Source organism: Chaetodon auriga, chromosome 18, assembly GCF_051107435.1.
Source record: "Chaetodon auriga isolate fChaAug3 chromosome 18, fChaAug3.hap1, whole genome shotgun sequence".
NCBI lineage: Eukaryota > Metazoa > Chordata > Actinopteri > Chaetodontiformes > Chaetodontidae > Chaetodon > Chaetodon auriga.
The window spans coordinates 15,995,001-16,013,289 of NC_135091.1; the positions used below are offsets into that span (position 1 = coordinate 15,995,001).

Genomic DNA, 18,289 nt, shown 5'->3' on the forward strand with positions numbered 1-18,289 from the left:
GCCTGGTTAGGGGGTGATACCTTAACACAGCATTTTATACTCTTACTTTTAGACTGAAGCCTCCTTAATTTGCCATTTATACAATGCAGATTCTAAGAGAGTCCTTGAAGAGCAGATCAGGTTCACTCAGAGGCAATTAATGGCACTAATGGGCAATCATTCCGCACATAATTCACTGTATTCATTTAGATCAGTGTATGCACAGTTTAAGTGCTTTGTAGCTCAGTTAAGGAACACTCAAGTTTCTTTCTCTCTTTTTTTTTTCTTTACCTCACTGTACAATTCAAAGTTGAAATACATTGTTGAATGAAAATATAAAGCCTAATGCGGCCGTTTAAAGTTGACACTATTTCCTCATGGATCAGCTGAGAAGTGTGCAGCCTTAGCAATGCATTTTATAGTCTGCCATTAATAAAACATGGTGGGCAATTTTAAGAGCATTAGAAGTTTGATTGCTTCGGGGCAGGCCTAGGGGACTTTCAGGACAGTAATTATTTATATAAATGAAATGTCATCTCAGCTCTGGCTCAAGTAGACATAACCTCAGCAGACTCCACATGGAAACACTTCAGCACAACAGCTATCTTTCACAGATAGGCCCGAGCATGTTGTCAAGCATATTTGCTTTGACTGGAGCGTGTAAATTCAGTGTGTGATGTTACATGAAATGTCTTCTTTTTCGCATCGGGCCAAGAGAGCAACAGCAGTCGTGGACACACTGGATGCTGAAGGAAACCATTATCCTGAGTTCACACACTCTCTTGCTATCCCTGCTGGCTTGCGAGCAGCTCCTTGATCCTTACCCATGGGTTTCTTAATAATACATCAATGTCTCCATTATAGCTTGTATCTGCTGGCTCCGGGCAAAGGCAGTTTAAGCTGGGTTGCACAGGGCCAATATACCACAAATACCCTGCTTGTGGACACAGGAAAGGTTTTAAGTCCAAAGTGTTGCCTCTAAGGAGACATGCATCTCGCATGGCAAGTGCCATCGCTGGATTGGAGAAAACCGAGCACACCGCAGGGCAATACCTACAGAAAAGATGAGGGCATGCTGAGATAAAAGTTTTGTCCAAGTAACAAGAGATGTTATGTTGACATTTTGGCTCTTTTCCAAAGTGACCCAGACTTAAAGTAGATTCCAGGCACTCAGGATATATGTTAAATCATAAAAATGAGCCCAAGGACAAGCAGTGGACAAAAGAACATGCAACTTAATTGGTTTGGATTCTGGGTCACAACCTTCATCAAACCCTTTTATCTTCCATTTTTTATGCGTCTTCCCCTCTGTTTACTCCCTAAAGGATACCAACAAATGCATTAATATCTTTAAATAGGCCAATATATATATATGAGGGATTAGACTGCGCTGAACATAATGTCGTTTTTGGGAACAAAGACAGCATTTTGTGTACTCGAGGTTAAGTGTAAAAGCGGTCAAAGCAGACATTTTGATGTGTTTAAGCACACCAGGACTGACATAAACGATGAAAGGTCCACTCCAGGACAGCTCATGGTAATATGAATATTGCTCTGGGATTTGCTTATAGTTGGTGCTTCATTATGCAATGTTTAATATTAATAAAGAAAGTACAAGTATATATTATTCATAAACTGATTTACTGTGGTCTGTGTGTGAGTGTGTGCGTGTGTGTGTGGACTTGAGTGACAGATTGAGATGCTCCCTTGCTACAGGCAATACAACTAGACAAGGCTCTTACTTTTCTACAGGACACATCCTGACAATTTCTCCCACAGTTAAGAGGATTTGTCCGAGCACGGGTGAATATATAATGCATGCAGATTCCAAATTTTAATTTGGACGAAGTAAATGATTCAATGCCGGCTTTTCTCAGAAGTGAGGGCGCAAGAGGAAACGAAGAGGGCACAAGATGCTGCTTGTAGTCTGCTCTTACCCTGCGACAGTCAAAGCGAGCAAAGGTGATGAAGATTACCACCAGCTGTTGTTCATAGCAAGTTTTTTAAAAAGTGAAGTGAGGGTTTATATTTACCATAAATTCTCATCAATAAATCATCAAATTTTAGGTGGGCATTGTGCTGTATTGTTGCATTGTTCTGCAAAAGATGCAAATCCTGTAGATTTTCTGCATTTCATGGTGACAGCCTGCGTGTACATTAAGGATAACTGATTTTGACTTGAGGTGTGGATAAAAGCATCTAATTAATCCTGTTTTAGTCAAATCAAAGTTAAACTTGTGCTCACAGTTGGCTGTAACATGTTACCTGTAACTCAGAAAACAAGGCAATATCACGTGGTATTCCTTAAATCTTAAACTGAAAATCTTGTCATGACACAAATGAAAATGTACATCTTACGACAGCAGACATTCATTTCCGAAACTTTTTCCATTTTAACAAACATATCACATTGTATATTTCTCCAGTCATATCTAAGTGGTTCAAAGAAATAGACCACTCTGATATAAAACAGATCAGCATTTTTTGCCTGGTTTTATTTCTTTTGAATGCTGCTTCTGTAATATCTCACTCTGTAATCCCACTCCCACTTACTCACATTTTTACACCCTTCCACAAATAACTTTGCACCACTACATATGGGTGTGATTATAATTATCTTTTTCTATATACCAGCTGTTCACACCATGTGGGTGCAATATAGCCCTGAAGCCTGAGCACAGACCCACATAATCTTTTTAAACAGGTATGTGAAAAAATCCCTCATGTATGAACGTTCAGGATCTGATCTTAAACTATGGATGGACTAGCTGTGTGTGAATGTTGCTTTCTTGTGATTTTTAGTTTGCCTTGTTCAAAAGAATATTTTTAATAGACCCTGAGCTGATCTAGTGAGTTACAGCACTTGGTCAACGAATTGACTGCATGTCAAAAATCCAGTCTGAGCTGCCCAAGTCCACCAGTAATTATTTGTCTCCCTCTAGTGGATAATATTGGGAATAACATATCTTCATCATACTTAAATCGAAAGATAAATTCTTCACATTTATATCATATTAGAAGTTCTACAGAGAATACAGCAAGAAGAGTAATTAAAGTGTTGAATAAACTAATTCAGACGAAAAAAGATAAAAACCGATATTTAACAACAGCGCACGCGTATCAGATGTCCTGCGTAATGACGTCGCCTAACGTGTTGCTGACGTACTCCATAATGGCGGTACCCTCGTTACAAAGGCGGCTGTTGATGATCACTTGTTAGCCAACTTATTGTAAATAACTCCGAAATATTCATACAGCCGCCTGCTTTGGGTGATTAACCTGGACGGCTACATGCTAAAGGTAAGAGTCGTATTTCATTTCAAACAGACGGACAACAGTTGAGGGGAACTGTGACTAGTTTTTGAGTCATTACCTCAGCAGTGATGAGATCTCGAGTCGAGCAAGTTTGCTAGCCGAAATGCTCGAGAAGAATGTCACCTGGTCGAGATAACAGTAATAAGCTGTACACTGTGACTGTTTTTGCAAGGTTTAGTCCATTTTGGCCCGTCGCCGGTATTGAAATGACCTCACCCGCCTGTAAATAATTGGCTAATGTCCACGCATTGGTGATGAATTGGTAACGTTAGCTCTGCGACGCCAACTTTTAAGTAACGCTAGCTCGGTTAGCATGAATGCTAACGTGCTGCTCTCAGTTTCGTCATGCTATTTATAACACTTCGTAGTTGTTTTTGACAGCCATTGTAGCTAACGTGTTAATAATGTCACGCAGTTAGATAATGTTTATCTGTATGCTTAGTGGTAGCCGCAATGAATGGGATGGGAGGGACATGTCAAACATTACGTTCCCCTTAGAATCAGTATCTACCTGCTTCTCTAATTTTAGCATTTTCCAATTAACAGGGAGCTTAGTAACCTCTTCAGGAACTAGACGTGAGGGTGATGCAGGTTAGGAATATGTGACCCATCCTTCCTCCACAATTCGCATAGATTGGCCCATAAAGAAGTGGTTTATGTGAGGTACGTTCAGTGTATGGGGTTGCTGTTAAAGTACAGATCCTATAATCTCACATAAAGATGTTAGCTTTGTAGCTCAAGCTTCATGTTTGCCACGGGTTGCACAAATATTTATCTGCCAGATAGAAGTAGTAATTGCAGTGCCAGTGATAGAAGACTTCAGTAGGGGAAAACTGATGGCTAGCTTTCATGTTGAGAACGTCACAGAACATGACTCAGCCTATTCTGGCAGGTTGATTATACAGAGCTCTGCTTGTATTCAGGCAAGGTTCCTGCTCTAGTCTTAGATGAATAAATGATGATGGTTGTATCTGCAGTGTCCTGTTTATGTGTTGTAATTTAGCAGTCCAGTGCAGCCGGTCCATCCACTGTTGCCTCTCCTCAGCCAATGAAGGAATCCAAGGAGAACTTGTCAATGTCCGGCCAAGGAATTCTGGACCACATCAAGCCATGCTGGTACTGGGACAAGAAGGATTTGGCCCACACTCCCTCCCAGTGTGAAGGCCTGGACCCCGGCACAGAGGCCCGGTACCGAAGGGAAGGAGCCCGCTTCATATTTGACGTGGGGACCAGACTTGGCCTGTATCCTTGATTGATTACTCAATTTGAATACTCTTAAAAGCAAAGAATGTAAATCAGTGACTTAAACAGACATAACAGAATCCAAACTATGAGAAACAAGAAACTATACAGATAAATACTGTTGTGCTGTGACTTATTTCACTTGTTCTATATGCTTTTACAAGAGTCATATTAATAATTTTTTCTAAAATGATGTTTGTGATCAGGAAGCAAGAATGAGTTTCTGTATGTAATGTTCAGTGCAGTGCAGTCAAATTTGAAACATGTTTTGTTTATTTTCCATAGCTGCAAATACCTTTAAATTGTTTCCTTGACTGTCATCAGACATAATGACACACTGGCAACGGGCATCATATATTTCCACCGCTTCTACATGTTTCACTCCTTCAAGCAGTTCCCCAGATATGTAAGTTCAGTTGATGATTGTCCTTAGTTTTTCCTATTTCTGGACGTGGATTAAATGTGTGCTTTGCATCTCGACAGGTGACAGGAGCTTGCTGTCTTTTCCTGGCAGGCAAAGTGGAGGAAACCCCAAAGAAGTGTAAAGACATCATCAAAACAGCCCGCAGCTTACTGAATGATGTGCAGTTTGCCCAGTTCGGAGATGACCCGAAGGTGCAGTTTCTTTTATTCTGCTGTTGCCTTGAGACATTTACCCTGTTTACACTGGTCATTGTGCATTGTATAAAGACCCTGACACGTGTCGGTCAAAAGGGAAAAAAAAGCTTGAAGGAGAAGTTGCTGCAGCCTATTTCTTATTGATTTGCTTTTCATAATGATGTGTAGTAGGATTTTGCCTCCTGCCTCACTGCTTACATGTAGTGAGTGCAAAGGGTTAGTAAGTACACACTGTGACGTAGGCAGTTCTCCATCTTAGCAAATTCATGAAGGTTTTTGATTAAATTTAATGACAAAATTTGGTTGTCTGCTTGGCTCTATAGCGTACTCATCGACAGGGATATTTGAGGTGTCTGTATTTCTTTCAACAGGAAGAGGTGATGGTGTTGGAGAGAATTTTGCTCCAGACTATCAAATTTGACCTGCAGGTGGAGCACCCTTACACATACCTGCTGCGCTACGTCAAGCAACTCAAAGGTGAAATTGAATAAGAATGGCATTAGATGATTTCTGGTTGTAGGAATCTGAAAAGCTTATGGATCTTTGTCTTCTTGTTAAAGGTGAGAAGAATAAAGTGTGCAAGGTGCTACAGATGGCATGGACCTTTGTCAACGACAGGTGAGCAGTTGGCATCTAAAGTTTTTTTAATATTCTAGATGACTTCTTTAGTGCAATGCATCATGTGTAGGATGCTCTATCCATTGCCAAGATTTCTGACTCAAAAAGTTAGTGACAACAAATGTGTTCCAGCCATGCATCACTTTTTTGTGTCCACTGGAAAGTGTCCTTTGTTGCCTGTGCTACTTGGAGCTTTTCTGTATTCAGTTGTGTTTTCTGTATTAGAAGTGCGTTTCTGCTTATGTCCCTGGCAGCCTGTGCACCATGCTGTCCCTGCAGTGGGAACCAGAGATCATAGCGGTAGCTGTCATGCACCTGGCTGCCCGCCTCTGCAAGTTTGACATCCAAGAGTGGACCTCCAAGCAGTCATCACGCCGCTGGTGGGAGCAGTTTGTCCAAGACGTCCCAGTTGAGCTACTTGAAGGTAGTCCTCATGAAGCCGTGACGCTTCCTGCGATGTTTGTTTCACCTCCTTTCAGACTCGTTTCAACCGAAAACATGTTTCTGTCCTCCAGACATTTGCCACCAGATCCTTGACCTGTACTCCCAGGGAAACAAGCCCATCCCGCAGCAGATGCAGGAAAAGGAGCGTGTGCCTGCTCCCCCAGCCCCCGCTCCTCCAGCCTCACAGGGACAACCACCAGCCGCCAACCCTCCTCCACCGCCACCAAAGAAGACTTCCCCTCAGGGAGGCAGCCCTGCACGCCAGCTCAAACGCTCACATGTGAGTGTATGCTTGAATTGTGTTCTTTTTGGCCTAAAATCACGGCCAGTGGAAAGTCCCTTGTTTGTTTTTTTTTCAGTTTCAAATTTCTACATTTGTTTATTTGAAATTTGCAACAGATCGTACAGCTTGTGCACATGATTCATACGTCAAAACTCAATAGATCTTACCACAAAGTAAAGAGTGTCCTCATCGATTTTTCTTTTTTTTTCAGACATCCCCAAAAGATGAACCAAAGCCTCCAGGTAAGACTTTTGTTAAACCTCATGCAGGCAATATTCTGCTCATGTGTGGTTTAAAGTAGTTGAAATCTTGTAAATGTCTGTTCATGTACCGAATACCTCCAAGTAAGGTTTTAATTAACATGACATTAATTTAGATCAAGTCTTGGCAGGATTACTGATAGATATTGTAGATTCTTAGTGGCTGGGATTAGTGTTTTCATGACAGGTTTTAGGTTTTTATGAATGTTCAACCCTCCAGCAAAGCTCCATTTTAAAAAGCTTCTGCATCCTGTTTAATTTACAGAACAAGTCGGATCAAAGATTCCAAGACTGGAGAGCCCCATGCCTCCTCTACCAACATTGCAGCCTCCCCCAGGTAAGAGTGACTGTCGTCTGTCATCTTCCTTCAGTCTAATTTGCGAGGAAGTTGATTTAGAGTTGGATTAGAGCATATGTATGTAGGTGCTGGCGTCCACTCGACACCCTGCTGTCTGTTTGCGTGTGCCACCAAATACGCCTGTAATGAGCAGTCAGGACCCCCTGCCTGGGACTCGGGCTTAGAAAGCAACCCAAAGTCTTAAGTCCTCTCAGTCTGCTTACATAACCAGCAACTCGTCTGGACACGATGTTTCCCAACACACGCATACTCGTAACCTCTCCCAGACCAATCTGATTAGTGCTTGAGCCTGATAATGAGACCTCCTATGTGGCTGAAGCCTGGCAGTCGTGGTCTGGCTGTGTGCTCACTGTCTGGGAATGACGAGGTCATTTGAGAGCATGGGCGGATGAGCAGCCTTGTGGTTTTTACAGGAAAAATGATGGCAAATTTTTAACAAGCTGTTTTCTCTTTGCTGTTTCCTGCTGCTCACCAGACCGCAAAGCCCCAGCTCCAGCCCCTCCTACGGAGGCAGAACCAGGAACTGAAGCAGCTCCTCCTCCCCCACACGCTCCCCCTCCACATCAGCAGCCCCCTCCCCTGCCCCATCGCCCTCCTCCTCCTCCGCCCTCCAACTACATCATGTCCACCACCAGTTCCTACATGTCCGGAGAGGGCTTCCAAAGCCTGCAGTCGATGATGAAGACAGAGGGTCCCACCTACGCCCCCATGCCGCCCAGCTACGCACCCCCAATACCGCCATATCACCCCCATGTCTATCCACCGCCTGCAGCACCACCTCCAGGCCCTCCGCCTCCCCCTTCCTCCTACCCCCCACCCAATTTGCCGCCAACATATCCACCACCTGGCTACAACAGCTACCCTCCGCTCCCACCCCCACGTATGCCACCGGGCCACGTACCCCCTCCAGGTATAGGCCTTCCACCTGCTGGGTACCCTCCTCCACCCCCTGTGCCCCCAGGACAGTCACAGGTGCCCCTGCCCCCTCCGCCTGGCATGCCTCTGAACCGTGGTGGGTGGATGAGATGAGAGCGTGACAGCAGTCTATGAACTGAATCTGTGCAGAGCCACAGCTGGGGATGGAGCAGGAGAGAGAGGACGACCAGGATCTGGTGTTATTCTGGTACAAACCGAGGGAGAGCTTGTTCACCTCCAGTATGACTTTCATTAATGTGGATCTTAATGAAGGCTTAACAACAAATTGACTTGAAAGGAAAAGTGAGATCTGGACAGGATTGTTATGAGAACCTGAACTGGCACCCAAAGCGAGAATCCTGAAATACTTCTGACATAAATGGCTTAAGTGTGTATTGGATGGTACTTAATGTGCTGAGGTCCAGGATATTGTAACAAACTCTGTCCACTCATTGTTCTTGTTCTGGAAACTTAGAAGGAAATATAACGCCCTGATTTTTAATTTTTTTTTGTGGTCACACTAGCTCATTCACTAATTGTGGGCGGATAAAATGTACAATCTTCTGCTTAAAGGTCTACCATGCAGGATATGTCGGTTACTCTTTGTAAACACAGCGTTCAAACTCAGCCCCTCCAGGCTCAAAGGCACCAGGGCCAGCTCGTAAACTGCAAGCTAATCTTACAGGAACATTACATTTGTTGCCATGGAAAAGTCAATACTGTAGCAAGCTAGCTACGCTAAGCGCCGGCACCTACCTGTCCAACAGAAAACAGGCCTGTAGATGAATATGGCGTCATAACCACGTAATCTAATGCATCATAAGCGATGAGTGTGAGGGATTACTGTACAGTGTTTTTTTTAGGAAAATCCTGCATAGTATACCTTTAAGCATTCAGTAGAAAAAAAGTTGAGTCTGATATTTCCTTTTACATTCTGTCACCCTGATCTTGTGTTATCCCATCATTGCCAGTGTCCTTTTCCCCCAGTCTGTTTTGCTCCACATTCCCACTGTTTTGCTGAGAAAATTAGAGCATCATTAAACTTGAGATGATTGCACATACACTAGTGAAATACATAAAAAAAAAACTGTCTCACTGAAAGATGTGAATATACAGCTTGTCCTTTTTGTCATATTGCTTTTTACTCTGTGAAAACACTGAAGTCATGTTTCTGCTACCATTAGACTCCTCATTCTTATATCCTGTCACATTTTAGTGAATCAGCATTGCAGACGGTATTAGTTATCACACCAACCATGTCTAACACTGGACAGCGCGAGGTTAATATTTGTACATATCTGATCTTTTAATTTAGGCTTTTTGTTTGTTTTGAGAGTTTCTATCCATATGTGCCTTAGTCAGGCTTCTTTTTTCTATATCCTGCACACAGCTTTGGTTTTGTGTCTGAGTGGCACTTAGGACAATAAAGATCTGCTTTTCCTACTTTAAACAGAGTTTGTTTTCAGTCTGTTTAGGGCGAAAAGGTATAACTGCATCCAGTATGTACAGCATTTTTGTCTAATGCAAGATGTAAATTTACTCAATGTTCTGCCCATTTAACACAAGTGGATGTTTTTTAATCACATCACAATATTTTTAGTCAATAATTTGAGTTTTCCTTTCAAAGAACCTGGCTGGAAATCACTGATGTACAGAACTTCATGGACAAAACAATCTGCAGTTTGACTTCCAGTAGTGTACCAGCAGAGGGCAGCCTAACTCACTGAGGACAACAACACCTCTGCTCCATCAAATAAAGACAACACTTCGCAGTATCATTAACCAACTTTGTTTATTTTCTCCCAAATTTTTCTAAAAGTGGCCTATTTCATGTTTTCTTTTCACCTGCCAAATATCTTATCAGTGAAATTCATGAAAAGTTACAGCCATGCTAGTTACTACAGGAATTGACATTTACACTGTAGATGCTAGGATTCTGTACTGTGGTTTTAGCATATAGGCCGAGAAAAGAAGAAACACTATAGATGCTTTAAAAAAAAAAAGAGCAAAAAAAAAAAAAAAAAAAAAGACAGTTGGGTTCCAAATCAAAACACCATGCAGAAAAAATGTGGCACATTTCAAATCAAATGCCATATATAAAGTATTCAAAATTGTATCATGGCTTCAAATTAGTTCCTAGAAAAAAGGACACTTTAAAAAACCATACTTTGATTTATTTTGACCCATTATTGGAGAGAACAGAGATGCATGGCGGGCAGCCTCAGAAATGTTCTAATTTGGAACAAATAACACTAGAGATGGGAGAGCCTGAGCCGTCAGCCACTAAACTTATCTATCAAATAATAAATCTGATGCATTTCAAACATGGCTGTCTCTGATCACTCTCCCATCTCTATCTGACACCTGGCAATAAATACTTTGACAAACATCGTTTGTTCACTCTGACATCAAGAAATACTCGTGTTTTTTTTTTTTTCTTTTTTTAAATGTTAGTGTTTTCAGGAGACATCTAAGGGAAGACTTATCGCTCATATTCTAAGAAAAAAAGATTCAACTTTAAGAAACATGCGCTGCATAAACACACCTGCTGAATTCATGACGGCAAAAAAGGACTGAGCTTCGGAAAAGCGCTTTTTTTTTCCCGTCGACTGAGATAGAAAATGACAAACAAGGACTTGGGCGCATTCCAAAAATGCCATCCAGCCTGAACTTGGGGTTTAGTATTTGGCCTTGAACGTTTTATTACCATTAATGGGACAAAGCCTCTTGCATGGATTCAGCAAATGCCTTCAGCAGTCTTCAACCGAGCTGTAACCAGGGTTCAATAGAGAAAAAGAGGATTCACAGGCAGATGCTACAGCTGCAGGAGAACCGTTCACTCTTCCTTCCACACACACATGCACGCCCACACACTGTCGCACGCGGTCACAGATGGGCAAAGGTAAAGCTGTAGCCCTCCCAACCTGAGAAAATGATTGTCAAGCATGCACACAGCATACAATTTTAGTTAATTTCACAAAGTAAGAAAATTATCTATCCATGATCCCATGGAGATGGTTTGATTCAGAATGGCCTTGATACATTTTCAGAGGTTACAGAGAGAAGGAATAATAGCAATTAATCTGGAAAAGAATAAAAAAAATAAACAAAAAAAAGATTACATTTTCTTTTTTTTTTTACCAAAAGCAAACCCTGTTTAAGGTCTGGTTGTGTGTGTGCTTATCAAACTAAATAATTGATCACATGGCCACGCTAGAATACAAAATAGATAAAAGTAAAATCAACAATAACAATGAAGTAGTGCTATGGTTTTATACATAATATACACAAGTTAACAGTGATCTCTAGACTTTATTATCCATAGACTTGTCTTATGAGCAAAAGGCGCTAGGTCACAGTGGGTTTCACATTAGTTAACACTTTAGAATCCTAATGCTAGTTATACTCGTTGACCACTAGGGGGCGATACATGTGACAGGAGCTAAGGTCTCTATAGGAAGTACTATCAAAACTTATCTGAAGATACCGCCAACGAGATTTCTGCCCCGGCGGCCTCATCGGGTCTGTGCTTGAAACCATGTCATATCGCTAGCTTGGTGTAGCACAGCTATGCTATGAAGGACTAAAAGTGGTGTGTGTTTACAGCTTTTACAGAGAGAGATCATTGTGTCGCTGGAAGCCTCCAAAATCAATAAAGAAAAGTGGCGAATTAGTGAAACTAGCTGCCAGTTGTCACCGCTTCATAAGCTCTGAGATAAAAACATGTTTGTACATGTGAAGAACAGACTAACAGGTCCATTTAGTAGCTATCTGAGCCAGTCTTGTTGAAGGAATGCTGGGTGCTGTAGGCAGTAGGGAGCACGGCATGATGGGTTGTGTAGGCGCAGGTAGTTAGAGGTGTTTTCAGGCGAGTGTAGGTACTGTAAATCCTGATCTCTCTCTCTCTCTCTCTCTGGTTGCCATGCTACAGCGGCCCTTTGAACTGGTTCCCAGAGAGGTGCTGTCTGATGGACAGCTTTGATCCTGCTGCATCACCCAGCTTTCTCCACACCACCTGCAAACCCAAGCAGAGAGGGAGAAGTTGAGATGGGGAAGAGGAAGAGGAAGGGCGAGACATGCGGAGAGAGACAGGCAGACACAGAGGCAGAGAGTGAAAGAGTAAAAAAAAAAAAAAAAGACTTTCTTCTTCAAGAGTGAAAACTTCAAATGCTCTCAGTTTGACTTTGAGCTGCAAAGACACACACACACACACATGCGCACACACACACACTATGGTGGAGCTATCTCTGAATCTCTGTCCTCTGTCACTGCGAGGCTGCTCTCTGGTGCTGAGATCTCTCTGTGACTGAGCAAGAGGGGGCCCCCGGGGGACCCCAGTGACATTACAGAGCTACTATTGTAGTGCTCCCCAGATTCCTGGCCTGTCACATACCTCTGCAGGGCCCAGATAGCCCGGCTCCCGTTTTCTCGCTAATCAGCGGACCTTTTATCCCGGATCGGGCCTTTCAGCACCGACAGAGAAAGATGGAGGGAGAGGAGGGGGGGGGGGGCATGGAGGAGAGGAAGAATGGAGGGGTGAGGCTGAGGCGCGGGGTGGGGGGGGAGTGCTCTTTTCCCTGCCGCTCCAGTTTAATTGCTCTGACAGCTCAACTACGAGCCTCTACTTAGGGCTTCCAGTGTAGAGTTGGCTCTGGAGCGGGGAGGAGGGAGTGGGAGAGAGAGGGGGAGAGGGGGAGAGGGAGAAAGAAAGAAAAAAAGAGGGAGCGCTGTGCCCAGGACACTGCTGCAAGTGTCATTCCAAACCAAATGAGTCTAAATGAGGCTTCCTCATTAGTGAAAGCAGCTCAAACACTGACCTGATTTGCACCCAAGAAGAGAATGAAAAAACTGACCAACATAGAGAACAAACAGGAGCATTATGGGAACGAGGCTCCTGTGTTGACAGCAACAGTAAGCACATAGTACAGAACAAGTTTTTACTGCTCACACTCTCACCTCATGCTCTCCATGATTACTACTAGGAGATACGCTTTTCTGTGTTTATGTGAGAAAAATCACACACTTCCCGGATTATTACAACTTATTACAACTATTACAGGACTGTCAGGGAATGTCACACTTACATTGCACATCTCTCGCACAATGGCCTTCTCCTTCTCACTGAGGTCGTCCTCGTAGTCCTCAGGAACCTGCTTGTCCAGGTTCTCGTGGACCTCCAGCACCTGGTGGCAGACACAGCGATGAGTGTGTGGATCTGAATGAGGTGACTAGTTACATCCATTTCACTCACAATGGTCCTATAAGTGAGGGGTGTAGGTGCTGTTTTAGTAACATTTAGTAAAAGCAAAAAGTGTGTCAGCGCCGGACTTTTTTTCTGTTTCTGTTTTTATCACAGATAACTGCAGTTTTGCCCCATTTTACTCTGGTTTGAAACATTTTTTCACAAATACAATCACAAATAGATTGCTAGTCTTCCTTTGAATTGCACTGACTCAACAAGTCCAATAATGCAGTGTGACCAGGCATAAAGAGTAGTTTTCCTACCACAATATCCCTGAAACCTTATCTACTAAGTGATTATAGTACCTTCATGGCGTGCACCACAGCCTCAGGCTTCTGGACGCAGGACAGGTAGCCTGTGGCCGGAGAGGACTCGCTGGTTGGGAGACGGCCAGTGCCCTGGGAGGAGAAGAAGAAGACAAAAAGATGTGTAAAAAAACAAGGTTTTGTGTCACTTCCTCCACAGTAGACGGCGCAAAGCAAGAGCAACGATGTGAGAGGAGAGCTGACCTGTAACAGAGAAAAGATTCAGGTCTAAAGCCCTCAACATCTGGACATCCTGTCAAACTCTCATCTCGTCACATCTGCCGTCACACAGCAGAGTTTAACCCAGGAGTCAAATGAGCACCACCTCAAGGAGCTCCACCCGAGACACTTGACTGAAAAATGAACCCATGCTCTGCTTATCAGCGGGTGTTCGGTTGTGATTGAACAGGAGAGGTTTCTTGTACTGCAGCACTGAAAATGCCATCCCTTTCATCCCAACTCAGATCACCTCTCCCCCCCCTTGTGCTTTTCTTCCCCCTCTTTGCATTCACCATGTATTCAACTCCCAGCCAGGTCTGCTACCTGCACGCTGTGATTTAACCCGGTGTGATGGGAGCAGCCAGCCAGGAAGAGGACCAGGGGGTTGCCTGACTCATCCCACCCCCCGGTTAGTTCCAGACAGTGGCTTCTCTGTTAGAGGGACACCGAGATCTCAGGGACACACAATGGCACCATTCACTGCAACCTGGCATCGGGGCCCTGCATTAGACACAGCTCCGTGGCTCTGTTAGGCCGAGCTCAATCCTCCGCTCACTAGCGATGCGTTTGTCAGCTCCCTCCACACCCGCTGGCCCCATTTAGGTGCCAGAATGAGCCCACACAGCCTAATAGCACAGAGATAAAATAATAATCCCACTGCAGCCAAGAGGGACGTTTGGTGGAAACTCTCCATTCACGCCAAATCGACCACATGAAAACTGGATTTTTCAGTTGTCCTGATGGTTATGGCCTGACTGCTCACCCAGAACCATAAGAACAACAGTTATAACAGCTCGCACTGAATGCACAGCGACGGTTTTATGTCCTCACATAGTGAAAGCTAATCTCTATGCAGAGGAAACATAAGCAGGGGTTTAGTGTTTTTCATGTAAAAGTTGATGTTATCCACACAGTTGTGGTATTAAAAAAAGACAAACATGCCCGGACAGCATGGAGATGAGAGTCGGCTGCCATAAGGCGTTTCATTCATGAGCTTTGATACGAGAAAATCGTGGACTAAATGAAAAGGTTAATGTGAACTTGGTTGTTTCTTGTGTTGTTGTTCCAGAGCACGCTCAAAAGTCTCAGCGTGTCCTTACAAGGCTTTTAAAAACGCTCCCTACCTGCAGCCTGCGTATTGCTATAATACATGCAGAAATTTTAAATGAATTCTGATACAATAGCCGAAGTTTCAGTGCTGATACCAAAACAATACTTTTAATACTTTAGTCAATACAAGCCAATATTCTCCAATGTTAAATATGATCTAAACACAAGCAGTCATATAAGAACCTTTCCTAAAATTTGCAACATTTTACTTTTACATTTTACTTCATTTGAGTATTTCACGACCTTTCAGAAGGAAATATTGAACTTTTTAATCAACTACATTTATCTGACAGCTTTGCAGATTCAGGTTGTACATAGTACGTGATTAGTTAAGATGCATGGTCGTATATTAAATGATCTAACAGTGTGTAAAATAGTCAATCAATGAGTAATAATAAGACAATATCATAACAGTTTAACAGCGACTGCATAATGAGCACTTTCACTTTTGATTACTCAAGTGCAGCTTGCTGTTAAACGTGTGATTTTGACTACAGAACTACATGTAACAGACTATGTTGTGGACTTTGAAGTACAAGAAAAACCATGCAAATCACTGTCGCCGCCTTTTGATGCTCTCCTCCGCGGGTTAAAGCCATTGTTTGAAATGTGTAAACACTTCCTGCTCTGCATCGGGGGCCAGGTTTTTCAGATTATTTTGATCTGCAGCCGTGCAGTACAGAAACGGATTTGGACAGCGGAGAAACCCAGCCAGCTCCAGGCAATGTTTACTGTTCATATGGATGTACATTTGGGGATGACTTGCCTGCATAAACAGGCCTGATTTAGGCCTCGCAAGATGAGAGGGGGGGAAAGCAAACACTGTCAGAATCAATGGCTTGTAGTTCGAGCGTACAGAATCAGAGCCGACTGTTGAGTGTTTGGGAAAATCACGCAGGCTGGCCGCTTCCGTTCTCTATCCATCTTTTCTTTTCTTGCTTGTTTTCTATCTGACAATCTCACGCACACTCGCTGACCTGAAACTGGGCTGAGACAAAGGAGTAAATACACAGGATGAGTTGATAGATAAGGAAGGGTACACACAACCGAGAGTCCGGTTCGCTCAAGTTCTGCTTTTACAGTCTTTGGCCAGGCGGCTCTCATCTCCTCTCTCACTCCTTCTCTCCCATCTTCCAATGAGGGCTTTCTCTCGCATGTGGATGAACTTCAGCCACATTAGAAAGCAGGCAATCGATCACTATCCAGCTCAGCATCTCCGCAGAGTTGTCACGTGAACAAAAGCATCGAAATAAGAAGACATGAATCAGGAGAGTAAGTTGGTCTGTGCCGCATGCAGCTGACTTCCCAGTATCATATTGGAGCAGGAAAAGTCCTGCATGGAGCTAAATGTACATCTGTCATGTATTCTTTTTTCACTGTTTTCTCTGTGGATGGAACAAACGAGATCTTAAATGTCGGTAAGTAAGCTTCAGAGGTGTTAGTATGAGGATTTTGTTACCCATAGCAGAGCCAGGCCAGCTGTTTCCCCCTGTTTCCAGTCTTTATGCTAAGCTAAGCTAACTGAACACTGGCTGTAGAGTGTGGAATCAACCTTCTGGCTCTCAGTAAGAAAGCAAATAAGTGTATTTCCTAAAATGTTGAACTATTCCTTTAAACGTACCGCAAAACTTTGTAAATGCAAATATGAATTTCATTTTTATGTGTATAAAGAGACATGATGTGCGTTTCAGAGCTAGAAATATTGGTGCAGTACAGAGTGAGATTACGCCACCTATCCAATCACATTTGCTCATTTTGCTTGACGTCATTAGAATTTGCTTGAGGATATTTAGGAACAACTAATGTTTACGTAAGAACTAGTTCATGCAGTGTGACATATTTTAATTCAGTGACACGCGACACTCCACTCATCTGAGGACTTGTGTTATAACAAGGCTAAGTTTGAACTTACAAACAGGTGATGCAACCAACTCCAGACTGAATGAAACTAAATGCAGTCGCGCAGATCCACTCCCACTTCCCAGTTTCAGCAAGAATGACTGAATCAAAGGTCATGTTGACAGGGTGCAAACATTCACACCTCAAGCCAATATCGTGACCTGGTTTCATGTGAACCCGCGCTATGAAATTAAACGCAGGGAGACAGCCATCAAGATAATTTGCAGTTTATCCTTCCCCCCCGCGGGGAGAGACCTCTCCCTGGGTCGAGGTTCACGGACGTGACTGACGCAGAGGCGGGTGTGACCCACGAGCTTAAAAGGTGCAGGGTGGCTCTGAATGTCTTGCGCTGACCTGTGATTAAAACATAATATTGATTTTTACACAGGTTTAGTGCTCTGGTTAGCGGCACAGCCCAGCCCTGACCTTCGTTAAGCAGTCAGAAAACAATCACCCAGCCTCCCCTGCACAGACACTGGCAGGGTCAGGGGTGGCGCTGGATTGGAGAGGATTATTACTTTCATAGTGGGATTCAGTTCAAACAGGCTCCGGGGGGAGGAGGACTGGAGCTGAGGGGAGAGGATACGGGAGGAAGAGGCTCACTCATCTTCATTTTCAGTCCTTGTCTCTCTTAGCTTCTCTTCTTCCTCCTTCCGCTTTCCAGTCTCCCTCATCTCCCTCACACCCCGACTCGCTCCTTTCATTCTTTCTTTTTATTGCCTCTCTCTTTCTTCCTGTGTGTGTGTGTGTGTGTGTGTGTGTGTGTGTCTCACTTCCTGTCATGTGTAAGGGAGAGTGAGGTTGCCTGTGGAGGTATAATTGTAGAGTTCGGAGTAAAGTGAATTAGAGCTGACTTGACTGTGGAGGCACTGGCACAGTCTTCCCAGCAATTATGTGTGTGTGTGTGTGTTTGTGCGTGTGTGCGCGCAATTAAACCCTGTCTCTGTACGTAACCGCTTGTATAAGCAGCGTCACAGTGTTGATCTGTGGCTATGACTGTCTAAGCGGTTAGGTATGAGTGGGTACCCCTCTGTGTCTGTTTTTCGATGTGTGTACCCGTCTTATGCGGTTCTGTGTGTGTGTGTGTGTGTGTGTGTGTGTGCGTGTTAGCCTCCTGGGTACTGACCATGTGCATGGCGTCCTGGCGCTGGGGCAGTGAGGACAGCTGGGACTCTGAGTGGTAGAGGGTCATTCCCTTCCTCAGGGCGCGAAGGTCACCTGGGTTACACTGCTGAGCACAACACAAACACAAAAAAGCAGAGATTTAGGCTTCAAGTCCATGCTTCACTGCATGCCAATGAATCTAAATGATTAATCCAAAAACCAAAATAAAAAGATAATAAAAAGACAATACATCCATACATCCATCACTCTGTATCACGACTACTTAAATTCACAGCTGTGCAACAGCCTACATTTGTCTCAGAGCCCAACTGATGATGGATTTTTGAGGCAGATAATGAGACAAATCATTAGAGAACT

The 18,289-nt window shown here is 43.6% G+C and overlaps 2 protein-coding genes across 7 annotated transcripts in view; one reads left to right on the forward strand and one right to left on the reverse strand.

Moving 5' to 3' along the window:
- Positions 1 to 3,127: 3,127 nt before the first annotated feature.
- ccnk (cyclin K) lies at positions 3,128 to 9,482 on the forward strand. 3 transcript variants are annotated; one of them, XM_076755962.1, is made up of 11 exons: positions 3,128 to 3,279; positions 4,340 to 4,536; positions 4,861 to 4,942; positions 5,020 to 5,151; positions 5,526 to 5,631; positions 5,715 to 5,772; positions 6,027 to 6,196; positions 6,288 to 6,496; positions 6,711 to 6,741; positions 7,025 to 7,096; positions 7,593 to 9,482. In XM_076755962.1, exons 1-11 carry the CDS (start codon positions 3,271 to 3,273, stop codon positions 8,144 to 8,146), a joined length of 1,620 nt encoding a protein of 539 aa, XP_076612077.1. In that variant the 5' UTR covers positions 3,128 to 3,270; the 3' UTR covers positions 8,147 to 9,482. The 3 variants fall into 3 exon arrangements, with proteins under 3 accessions (XP_076612077.1, XP_076612075.1, XP_076612076.1); XM_076755960.1 differs by having other exon boundaries at positions 3,133 to 3,279; positions 4,298 to 4,536; XM_076755961.1 differs by having other exon boundaries at positions 3,171 to 3,279; positions 4,301 to 4,536.
- A 971-nt stretch (positions 9,483 to 10,453) lies between these two features.
- ccdc85cb (coiled-coil domain containing 85C, b) overlaps positions 10,454 to 18,289 on the reverse strand; it is a 42,096-nt gene continuing 34,260 nt past the window's right edge. For 2 of the 4 annotated variants that reach the window (XM_076755972.1, XM_076755970.1), the window contains 4 exons: positions 17,934 to 18,038; positions 13,580 to 13,672; positions 13,117 to 13,215; positions 10,454 to 12,047 (listed from right to left, as the gene is read on the reverse strand). In XM_076755972.1, coding sequence (XP_076612087.1) covers positions 11,958 to 12,047; positions 13,117 to 13,215; positions 13,580 to 13,672; positions 17,934 to 18,038 — 387 coding nt within the window. In that variant the 3' untranslated portion in view covers positions 10,454 to 11,957. The remainder of the gene's footprint in view (positions 12,048 to 13,116; positions 13,216 to 13,579; positions 13,673 to 17,933; positions 18,039 to 18,289) is intronic. The other 2 variants (XM_076755974.1, XM_076755971.1) reach the window with 1 other exon arrangement.

Coding starts and splice junctions, on each gene's coding strand:
- ccnk (XM_076755960.1), top strand. Junction 4,943..5,019: donor TCAAGCAGTTCCCCAGATAT/GTAAGTTCAGTT, acceptor GCATCTCGACAG/GTGACAGGAGCTTGCTGTCT. Junction 5,632..5,714: donor CTACGTCAAGCAACTCAAAG/GTGAAATTGAAT, acceptor TTCTTGTTAAAG/GTGAGAAGAATAAAGTGTGC.